The sequence below is a fragment of the Sturnus vulgaris genome, chromosome 1 (assembly GCF_052056855.1).
Source record: "Sturnus vulgaris isolate bStuVul1 chromosome 1, bStuVul1.hap1, whole genome shotgun sequence".
Lineage (NCBI taxonomy): Eukaryota > Metazoa > Chordata > Aves > Passeriformes > Sturnidae > Sturnus > Sturnus vulgaris.
Window position 1 is genome coordinate 31776467 of NC_142243.1, and position 11332 is coordinate 31787798.

At 43.9% G+C, this 11332-nt stretch overlaps 1 protein-coding gene across 1 annotated transcript; it reads left to right on the forward strand.

The window, feature by feature from the left end:
• The first annotated feature begins 3456 nt into the window (after window positions 1-3456).
• NUP42 (nucleoporin 42) lies at window positions 3457-10425 on the forward strand. The gene is made up of 7 exons (XM_014894354.2): window positions 3457-3590; window positions 4971-5217; window positions 5902-5996; window positions 6307-6383; window positions 8270-8356; window positions 9426-9510; window positions 9647-10425. The coding sequence occupies exons 1-7, from the start codon at window positions 3482-3484 to the stop codon at window positions 10267-10269; spliced, it is 1323 nt and encodes a 440-aa protein (XP_014749840.1). The 5' UTR covers window positions 3457-3481; the 3' UTR covers window positions 10270-10425.
• Window positions 10426-11332: the final 907 nt, after the last annotated feature.

Here is an 11332-nt window from a genome sequence, read left to right on the forward strand (position 1 = left end):
ATATGGTGTCCAAAGAAAGAATGTTTCAGTCAGGTATTTCAAACCTACTCTTGGATCTGTTTATTATCTCCAAATATCCGCTCCATGGGTTGTAGGACTGGCCACAAAAGCTTTTTTTCCTGTTGCCCAACAATTTGTAATGTAACTTTATTGGTGAGATCTTATTGATAGTTTTTACTGAATGTGTGCCTTTGCTGTCTATCAAAAATCTGTTGTTTTATTCCCCAGCTTTACTGAAATTAGATGATCTGTGAGAGATGTTTCCATACTTTCTTCCAGTCCCTTTTACTCATTATCAAAATTTCCCAGCATCCTAACGTTTACATCTTCAAATTGACTCTTCCTCTCCACAAATGGCATGTGGATCCAGGTCAAAAAGAGGAGCCATTTCAGACCCTACAACTCCTGCCTATCCTTTTGCCTTCTTCTAATACCTTTCTCTTTTCATCCACATTTTCATCTTTTCATCCATATTAAAAGGGGGTTCAATATAGCCTGCATATCCCACCACTTAGGGTTATGAGTCAGAATGATAGTTTCCAAAATCTTATACATTCCTTCAGGATTCTCTCATTATGAACAAACAGATCATTTCCAATTCAAATATCAAAAATCATACAAGGAATATGTCCAGAAAAAAATGGCCAATGCTCTGCCCCCACTGTTTGTCTTACCACTGGCTGGGTATGTCACTTGAGTCCAGCCCACCCCAGGACTAAAATCTCCACTTCCCATGTGCTCTTTATTTTGATCTGTATCCTCTTTTTTTGATCTGTATCCTCATCTCCACCCTGCTGTTATCGGGGTGTGGAATGAAGGGAACTAACATTTGCACATAAAACCTCATGCCCTTCTCCAACATCCACTGTAAGATAATATTAGTCTGCCATGACGTATTTTCCCCATATTCCAATTTATAAAGTAGCCACCAGTGATGACAATATCTTCATTTTATTTTTAGTCACTGGATCTCCCCTAAACACATTCCAGTTTTTTGGGATGCATCCTAGACACCTATGGGAAGAAATTGTGGATTGGCAGGTTCCCATCATGAAATTTAAAAACATTCAAGTTACCCAATTCCTTTACCCTGAGGTCCAGACCTTCAGTAGTTACACAACCCCAGTCCCTCTGATTGGTTACACTGATAACAATTAGAGTTACAACTGAATTCTATTCCCCTTTTGTACTTACTTGAGTCTCTCTGCAGCGTTGCACTTTTGAGTCACTCACCACCTTGGTACTGAAGAGGATTTGATGGAGTCTGTGATCAGTTGGTCAGTACATGCTGCAATCCTGTCTCATCCATTCCTCCATTACCAGAGGAAGCAAGATGGTCTAGTCAAGACTTTTGGCCATCCCACCTGGATACCCAGAACTCCCAAATATGGGTTCTACTGGGTATCCCAATCTGGGGGAAGCAGATTCACACACAGAGTTCATAGAATATCCTGAGTTGGAAGGGACCCACAAGGATCACTGAAGTCCAAGTCCTGGCCTTGCACAGGACCTTCCCCAAGAGTCACACTATGTGCCTGAGCTCTGTCAGGTTGGTGCTGTGACCATTTCCCTGGGGAGCTTTCTCCAGTGCGCAACCCCCCTTGGGTGAAGAACCTTTTTCTAATATCCGACCTAAATCTCCTCTGACACAACTTCAGGCCATTCCCTCAGGTCCTGTCACTGGTCACCAGTGGGGAGAGATCAGTGCCTGCCCCTCTACTTCCTGAGAAGTTGTAGACTGCAATTCAGTCTCATCTTGTCCAGGCTGAACAGACCAATTGCCCTCAGCTGCTCCTCATACGGCTTCCCCTCAAGGTCCTTCTTGATCTTCTGCCCTCCTTTGGATGCTCTCTAACAGCTTTATATCCTTCTTCTACTGAGAAGGATAAAAGGGCTCAAAACTGCCCCCAGCACTTGAGATGAAGTGCCCCAGTGCAGAGCAGAGTGGGACAATCCCCCCCTTTGCCTGGCTGGCAATGCTGGGCCTGATCCACAGAGATCTTTGTTAGGTGGCTATGCACATGGGGGCTGGGTGGTGAATCCCTAAATGTAGGACAGCCTCTGTGTGCCAGCCACCAACTTTTATACACTTCAAACGGCAACAGGTCAACATCTCCCATGTACACACAGCAATCTGAAGCTATACTATAGCTACAGTGAGAGGACTAGAGAAAATGGCCTTAACCTGGGACAGGGCGGATTCAGGTTAGATATTAGGAAAATGTTTTTTCATTGTTAGGATGATCAAGCATTGGAATAACTCGTCCAGGGAGGTGGTGGAGTCATTGTTGCAATATGTGGTACAATTTTCTTAAGAAAGGATGTTATTTAATGCTTGATCTTTATACACTTTCAAGCCTAATCAAAAAGAAGGGAGATTTAATCCCCGAAATAGGCAAGCTCTAAACGATGCTCAAGGTTCAGGGCTGGACATGTTTCAATGATATCTCATCTAGGGGGAGGTTAACAAAGCTTGGGAAAAAGGATGTACCCCTGATAGTGGACACAAAGTATGCAGAATTCACGGGCCACAAGGACATTTGTCAGAACCCCCAAGATAAGGAAGGAACTATTAAAGACAACTCAGCAACTGTGCTGAAACCAGCTCTGACTGGGTGAAAGGTAATTCTGGCAGGGGGATATACAACCACTGGCTCATGGACCACCAACCCAAGAAACCCATGGGCCCACAAGAAGAGAAGGACTGAGCATGTGGATTAATTGGCATGAGAAGTGAGAGAATAATTAACCAATAGAAGATAGAATACTAATTAATAAGAGAGCTATGTGCCTTGTAGCCAATGAACATTAAGTCCTTTGTTTGCTAAAATGTGTAAATAGCAAAAAGTTTTGATAATTGGTGAGCTTGATTTGTGGAATACCATCTAGCACCCAAGCTTGTGCAACTCTGAAATAAACTGTCTTTCAAATACATAATTCTTGGCTTGTCACTGGGTAATGAATCCAATTTTTGCAGACATCACCGTTCTTGGGGGTGTTTAAGCGGCACTTGGATCTGCTGGGTGATGTGGTTTAGTGGATTACAGTGATAGTGAATGGGTTGGTGGTTGGACTGGATGATCCTAAAGGTCTCTTCCAACCCTGACGATTCTGTAGCCATGGGCTACACACTCCTTCGTCTCCTCCTGAAGACACGGCACAGAAAGGTTTTACGGCGCAGGCAGTGCGGAGAAAGGGCTGATGTGAGTGAGGGTCGGCTACAGCCGAGGGGCGGGCGTTTTACTGCGGCCGTGACCGAAGGTTTGCACAGCACAAATCAAACCCGTGTTTGCCTTTATCAGCAGCTCGTTACTGTGCCATCCCTTGGTTTGACCCCACGCGTGTACCGATCCACCCTCTCCGCTCGGTGGCGGCCCCGCTTCCCGCTCGCCCTCCCGGAGGGCCGAGCTCAGCGCGGCCCCACCCGCGGGGCCGGCCCGGCGCGGGCCTCACGTCAGAGCCGCGCGACGGCGGCGCCGCCATGGGCGTCTGCCAGTTCTTCCTGCGGGGCTACTGCCGCTTCGGGGACCGCTGCTGGAACGAGCACCCCCGCGGCGGCGCGGGCCGCCCCGGGGCCGCCCCGGCCCACGGTACCCACACCGCGCCGGCACGGGCTGGGCTGGGAGGGCGGGCTGGACCGGACTCGGGGCTGCCCGCCCGGGGCGCTGCGAGCGGCAGCTGCCGGCCGGAGCTCCGGAGCAGAGCGGGCCGGGCGGGAATGGGCCGGGGCTGGCGGCGGCAGCCACTGAGTCGGCACTCGCAGGGTTGAGGTCTGGCGAAGGGACTGGAGCACAAGTCCTGTGAGGAGCGGCGGAGGGTGCGGGGGGTGTTTAGCCTGGAGAAAAGGAGACTTGGGGGCGGCATATCGCTCTCTACACGTGCCTGGAAGGAGGCTGTAGTCGGAGGGGTCGGTCTTTTCTCCCAGGCAGCCAGCGACAGGAGGAGACCCAGCCTCAAGCTGCGCCAAGGCAGGTTTGGGCTGGGCATTCACAGAAAGGGTGACGAAACATTGGAATGGAGTGCCCAAGGAGGTGGTGGAGTCGCTGTCCCTGGAGGATTAAGGAAGGACTGGATGTGGCGCTTGTGCCATGGTCTAGCACCCAGGTGCTCTCTGGTCCTAGGTTGAACTCAATGGTCTCAGAGCTCTTTTCCAACTTAATTGATCTTATGATTCTGTGACTGCAGGATTTGCCGCGAGGCAGTGGGAAAACAGCTTGGAAAACTGTTCTCAGGAGCAAGGAGCAAGTTTCCAGGAGCTGTGTGTCGTAGCCAGTGAAGGCTGTTTCCAGTCTCATCGGCTCTGGGTGTTTGGGAGCTTTGGGAAGGAAAGGGGCACGGCAGAGAGCTGAGGGCTGCAGTGATGGTACGGCAGGAGCTCAGTGCAGCTGCTTGTCCTTCTTGCTGCTGGAAAGAGGGTCAGGGTTTGCCTGTAACAACACACAACAGGTGTGCCCAAGGTCTCAGAATGAAACTCAGGTGCTCCCTGTGTTGGAGCAGAGCCCCTGCAGTAGCTACAGAGGCAGAAGCCCTTGACATAAACTTATGGTGCATTAAATTTAATTTTTTTTCTGCTGGGGTAGTTACTGTATTAAACAACCTAAGCAAAACTGAGCCAGTGTCTTTCTGCAGTGCTGCAAGTTGTTGTTGGCACAGTGGTCTAGTTGAAGATGTCTCTGCTCATTAAGGTGCAGGGGAGATTGATCTGATGACTTTTAAAGGCACGTTCCACCCCAAACTGTTCTGTTGGAGAAGTAGCACCTGAGAACTACCTTGGGTAACTCACTAGCTAAGCTATAATAATAGCTTAATAATGAGGTTAATGCATTAGGAATAAAATAAGTTTTAATTTCAAACTTTTTATTGCCACTGTAAGATTAGTTATACTTCCAGTTTTTGTTGACATTGATTTATATCTCAATGATTAAAAATTTCTGTTGTTTGCTTTTTTTGTTTGTTTTTTAAATTGGAAGTTACTAGTGGAAGAGGAGGAGGATGGGGTACCTCTAACCAGAGATACAGTAATGTTATCCAGCCATCTTCGTTCAAGTCTGATACATGGGGTGGCAGCAGAGATCACGGAAGAGGATTCTTTGGCTCCTCTGACTTCGGATCGTCAGGCAGCAGCAGAAATGTGGACTTTTCACAGAACAGGTTCTCTGCCTTAGCCAACAGTCGAAGTGTTACTGATGGCTCTAACGATGAAGAGGAGAGACTTCTGTAAGTTCTGTAGTCCTGTCTTACTGAAAGCATTTAGAACGAGCAGGTTGAAAGCTTACTGACTTCCTAGAGATAATGCAGAGGACAGGATCATGAGGAGAAAGCTGGGACACAGGAAGAAACATAGAGAAAATCACTTCACTTGGTTCTCTGGAATGGTGCTGGCATGGGGAGGAAGTGATCCTTGTTTGGGCCCTGGGCTGGGCAGATAGTCAACTGTGAGTGAGATGGTGTGGTATTTAAGTTGTGGTCAGGAGGATAAGGAAGGGAACAGATTTCAGTGCTTGAAAATAAGAAATCAGAGCCTCTTTAAAAAAATGAATTATTTTACTTGGTTTTCTGACACTTAAGACATCTAAACAAATCATAAACAAATCTTTCTGCCTACAGCAAAGCTATTGGTTTCACAGAGGTGTATGTTACAGTCACTTACAAGTGACCAGCACCTGTAGCTGCAGGGCAAGTATTGAGAAGCAGCAGACAGTGTGATTTCCCAAGGAAGTAAGGTTTTGGAAATACTTTCCATTCTTTTTTTTTTAAGATTACATTAAGAAAACACTTGGTTTTCAAGGTAGCAGGTTTTTGATTTTGGATTCAAACCAGTTGTTTGAATTGGTTGTTACTGGCATTTTTGGTTTGACCATGCAATTTCACCTTCATCTGTGATTTTGTTTTGTTTGTTAGTGAATGTGTAGTGAAAGACATGGAAATTTGGGAATCTTCTGGACAATGGATATTTTCATGTTACTCACCAATGAAAGAAAACCCGAATGTCTCAGGTAGGTAATGTTTCCAGTGTTGTATACTGCTGCTGTCTAGGATGTTTCTGTGACTTGCCCACACTGTTGTACCTCTGTGCAACCATTTACTAGGTGATGGTTTGCTTTGTGATACAACAGAAAGGAATATTAGTTGATGGCAAATTCATTTTGGACGCTCACGCCTCTGACACTCTGTAATGAATCTTTTTTTTGTCTCTAACTCTCTTAAGACAGACAGTGTATCAAGGTCCACCTCTCTGTAACTGAAGAGGGCAGTTGGAAGTATCAGTGTTTTCTTGGAGGTTTTTGACTATTCCTGTCCTTGCAGGCTTTTCAGATGTCTCGCCAGAAGAGCTGCGTCTGGAGTACTATGACAGCAGATTAAACAATATCATTGGCAATTATGTAAGTATTTAAAAAGTGTTGGCTGGAGTGGACACTCTCAGGACAGGACTTGTTACTGTTCTTCAGGTGGCAACTCTTGATTCATTTATCTCCCAACTCTAGGAAATGATCAGAATGCCAAAATATTTTTCAATTCCTGTGCATGAAAGCAAATGCAAAAATAGCTGCTAGGCACTCCTTGGTTTAATCTTGTCCCTGCTCCTGTGTGTTATTTGTAGAAGTTACTTGAATCCTGTCTCAGAAGTTTAATATCTTATATGCTATTAGTCAATTTGGTTGTTATAGGTGGTTATTTGGTGCTTTAAATAGAAGACTGGGCAAGTTCATTTGACCTTGTTCTTTTACATACCCTTATTGCAGGGAATTAATGATGAAAATAGCAGATACTTTTTTTCTAGAAACAGATAGGTATATACTCCTTTGGAAGTAAGGCATATGTTTTTATATAAAACATCTCTCAATGTATGTGTATCATTCCTTCCTTGTAGTCCTGTCAGTACCAAGGAAGCTAGTAGAGTTTAATGTTGTGCCAGGAAGGAAATTAGGCTGTTGGATAGATGCAAGTACAAATTAATTCAAACTGCACTGTACTCTTTCCTCTTCTTCTTGGTTCTGTGTTACAGAAGGAATTGCTCTTGTCACCACTCTTGTTTCATATGTTTAGAATTGGATTTTTAAAGATGGGAGATATAATTTTTTTAACTCCAATTAAAATAACAAACCAAAATAATAATAATAAATAACATATAATAAACAATATGCTATACATGGCTATTTAAATAAATAGATAAATAAATTGTGATCTCATCAAAGCAGTAAATGCAAGTTTTCCTAACTCAGTGTATAAATAATATCTGTATGATGTAAGAGAACTCTTTTGTAAGAGAACTCTTACAAAATGTTTAAGTACAGCATGTCTTTTCCATGTTTCTATTCTTAAACTGGATCAAAATCTGAATTTTCCAGTTTGTTGTATAGGAGCAGATGCCAAACAACATGATCTTCTAGCATGTGACTAGACACAAAAGAATTATTGATGTTTGTGAGTAAGACTCTTTTGAAAAATTAAGGAATTTGGCTACAAAAAGATTTCCCATTCCATTTTTGCAGGCATTTGTAACACTAGGTGTTTTTCTTGTTTAGGTTTTAAGGAAAATTCAATTAGGCCACGGATCAAATTAGACATATTGTTAAAATTAGGTATAAATGTAGGAAATTCAGGTTTGAAATTCCTGAAAGGTTGGTTGAAGACTTTTCAGGTTTTTGCTTAGTACTAAATCACAGTTATCAAGACACAGATACCATTTATTGCTGTACTGTTCTGTGCAGTTATCTGATGGATCACACTAAGGGGGTGGATTTAAATCCAGGAAGTTTATTTCATCAAAAGTAATTCTTTTAGGATGATACTGTTGAACTGTTCTGAATTACAGTGCTTTGAGAGTGTTCTTGGTTTTGTTTTTTTTCCAAAAATGTGGAAGAAGCTGAGGTAAAGCTTAGGACTTGAGTTTAGTGAGAGTGTGTGTAAGTGGAAAGGCCAGATTGAAGAGTGTTCTCATATATGTAAAACTTATATTTCTTGTCTTGTGTCATTTTTTTCTCCAAGCATCTAATTCAGAAAAAAACAGAACTTGGATTTGAAAAGTCTCAGAATTTGTGTAAAGTAAAAGTGTGGATTTAAGGACAATAGTAAGAAAGTTTAAAAGAAATCTCTGTTAAAAACAGACATCAGCTCCTCATCTTGAAGTTTCAGGGAAGAAAATATCTTGCGTTAATGAAATTTCTTTCCTAAATTTAGATATCTTTTTTTTCCATTTGATTGTCAGATGACTCCTTTTTTTTAAGTCTTTAGGTATAAAAACATGCTTTTATTTACCCCTTTTCAGATAGATGCTATCCAAAAGTTAGCACTACAATGGAAAACTCGGCTACAGCAGTTGAAAGCTTTAAATGCATCAACAAAAGCATCTTTGGTAAGTATTCACAAATGGCAACGTCTCTGTGCCTGATGTCATTTTTTAATGAAGTAATTTACACAGATGTTAATTATTAAGGTTTAAAAGACTTCTGAGATGTGGCAGTTGTGATGTGCCACCTGGCTATATTCCCTGGACTCCTGAAATTGGTGAATTGCAGGTAATATAATAAACCCCTTCAGTTAACTGAGGAAAAACATATGTAGGGATGGTTCCATGTTAGCAAGGCAGCAGCTTTGGAATACTCTCATTGTTTGGGCTATGGTTGTGTACATGACGAAGAAGAGGCCAAACCCCATCCCACCTTTTTTCCCATGTGCTGATGTTGCCTCTTCCAAGAGAGGATCAGCAGACCGGACCAGAATTACTCTTCAGGATGCCTTAGGATAAACGGAGCATTTGGGCAATGCCAGCATTGAGAGATAGGTGGGAGAGAAGCCCTTTGGATAACATTTGAAGATAGAAAAAGCCATTGGTCCTGGGAAGGCAACAAACACTTGTGAATGGAGATGGTTTTTCAAAAGCAAATGGTTGAGTTAAAGCCCATATGAAATGATCAGGGAGACAGAGGAAGTGGCTCTATTTGAGTGCAGTCTGCATGGAGGGCAGTGAAGGTTGAGTAATGTGATCCCAGCCCTTGGTGTGTTCAGTGCTGAAGGTGGACAAGCAGGATTTGGGCTTTACCATAGGAGATGGGATGTGCCAAGGACAGAGAGTAAAGCAAGTCAAAGCTGTGTCCTAAATGCAGTCATGGAGCACAACCTGCAATAGTAAGAGGTGAGAATGAGAGCTCCCAGAGGGGATCAGCTCCGGGACTGACAGGCAAAAATCGATCAGTTGGAACAGATTTGCATTTCTGGATGGTTTCACAGAGAAGAGCCTGTATGGCCTTAGAGCACTTCAAGCACTGCAAGAACAGGCAGTTGTGAGGAGTGATCACTGTCCAGCATGGTCTGAGTTGGATTCCACAGGACTGGGCAGCTCTATTTTTGTTTCAAATAGTTCCTGAGAGAGTGTTCCCTGTTTTGGAATCTAGTTTTCATGTATGTCTCTGGAATTTTTTCAGCTCTCTGCTTTCAAGACCGCAGGCACTCAAGCAGCACCTGCCTTTGGAATGGGAGGACAGCAAACCTCAAGCTTTGGTCTCTCAAGTAAGTTCCTGTTCTAAGAACCAAAACATTTCAACATGTTCTGTAGTTTGCTGCTGCTGCATCTCTGAAATACAGCAGTGGTTTAGTATCCCTGGGGTACCCCTTCTACTATTTCTTGTCAATTCTGTCCTTGCAGGCTTTCCCGTCAGCAGCAGCAGCAGCAGCAGCAGTGCCAGTGCCAGCAGTTTCTCCTTTAAAACCAGTTCCAGCCTCATCAGTTCAACATCATCTGGGAGCAGCCGTGCTGCTGGGAGCTCTTCTGCTGCTGCAAATGCTCCTGCATTTGGGACAACATCCTCTCCTAGCACACCCCAATCCGTTGGCTTTGGCAGCCCGGCCGCTCCATCCGCAGCCTCCTTCTCCTTTAAAGCAGCTGCCCCAGCTGGTGGCTTTGGGACTTCTGGCTTTTCAGGCTTTGGCAGTGCTTCTGCTGTGAACTCTGCAAGCACTACTCCGCTCCCAGCCTTTGGAGCCTTTAGTGGCACCGTAGCCACTCCTGCCTCACCTTCCGGCGCTGCTTTATTTGGACGGAGTGCCAGTGCCTCTGGACATGCTGTCACCTCAGCCTCTGCTGCGGCCACCAGCTCCAGCCCTGCCTCAGAGAAGTTATTCACACCCAAGAGCGAATTGTCAGCTGAAGAGTGGCAACAGTTTGAAGCAAAGGAGTTCACAATTGGAAAGATTCCTCTTAAGCCACCACCATTAGAACTTTTAAATGCTTTTGACCTTGTAAGTTTATTCAGAAGTAACATGTTTTGAAATGAAATAAAATGCTACTGTTAAATTTCCTGCAGGAATAAATTTACAAGTGTAAACATGTGGACATTGTATTTTATAATTTTTTATTTAGTGTGGGACAGACTTTTTACATTTGAGAAATGAACTGTTGAAAATAAAACAGAACATTTACTTCTATTTGTTGTCCTGTGAAATTCTGGGGAAACACTGTATATAAAAAGGTCGTGTGGAAAGAAACACTGCTTCAGTCAAGTATTCACAACCTACTGTTAATGGAACCCTAGAAAGACAAATGCAGTGCAAGTGCTTTTTGTTCGACAGCCTTGTCTTCTGCCTCTTCAAAGGTTTGTGCAGCATTGAAGGACTGTGTGTCCAGAGAGAGGGATGGCTCCTGTGTGGTCTGTGCCACACTACATCCTTCTGTCCCCTGGGAGCCGGTTCCCTGTGCCAGTTGATACAATTCAGGCAGCCCTGAAAGCATCCTGCAGAAGGAGCTTGTGGATTGTTACTTTGATGCCTCTTAGGTGAAACTTTGCAAGCAATAACAAAACTGCAGTGGTGAAAGAGCTTGGGTGAAATAGCAAAACTGCCTTTCTGTGAACGATGGCAGGTTGTTGTCAGGTTCTCAAAGCTTGATGGGTGCGTATACTAACATTACCTCTCCTGAAATCATAATGTGAAGGGATCAATTTTGTTGCCAAGACTCTCTAAAACAAGAGTCAGGAATCTTCCAGAGGGTGTCCTAGAATCAGGGAAGAACATTTGCTCTTGACCAGGCTCTCCCCTTAGTAGTCTGTAATTGCCAAACCTCATCTTTAAGAGGAAAGCAGAAATTTACTTCAGGATATGCATAACTAAATCAATTGTTTCTTTAACACTTCTAGATAACATTTCAGTTCTCAGTATGGACCTCATGGTCCTATGTAAGACTTCACCTGTCTTGTATCCAACAACAAGTCCATCAGATACCAGGCTTGCTAGAACAGTGGGAATGCCTGGAATAATATCTAGAATGGTAGGCTGGGGGAGACATTCTGCAGCCTTCATGGAGATCCAGGTTCCTCAGTGTGTGTGCTCAATGCAG

What these genes read in the sequence shown, in the direction of transcription:
- NUP42 (XM_014894354.2), top strand. Translation starts at nt 3,482, where the DNA reads ATGGGCGTCTGCCAGTTCTTCCTGCGGGGCTACTGCCGCTTCGGGGAC. An exon ending in ACAATATCATTGGCAATTAT is followed by an intron (nt 6,384 to 8,269) that starts GTAAGTATTTAA and finishes ACCCCTTTTCAG; the next exon opens with ATAGATGCTATCCAAAAGTT. An exon ending in CATCAACAAAAGCATCTTTG is followed by an intron (nt 8,357 to 9,425) that starts GTAAGTATTCAC and finishes GAATTTTTTCAG; the next exon opens with CTCTCTGCTTTCAAGACCGC.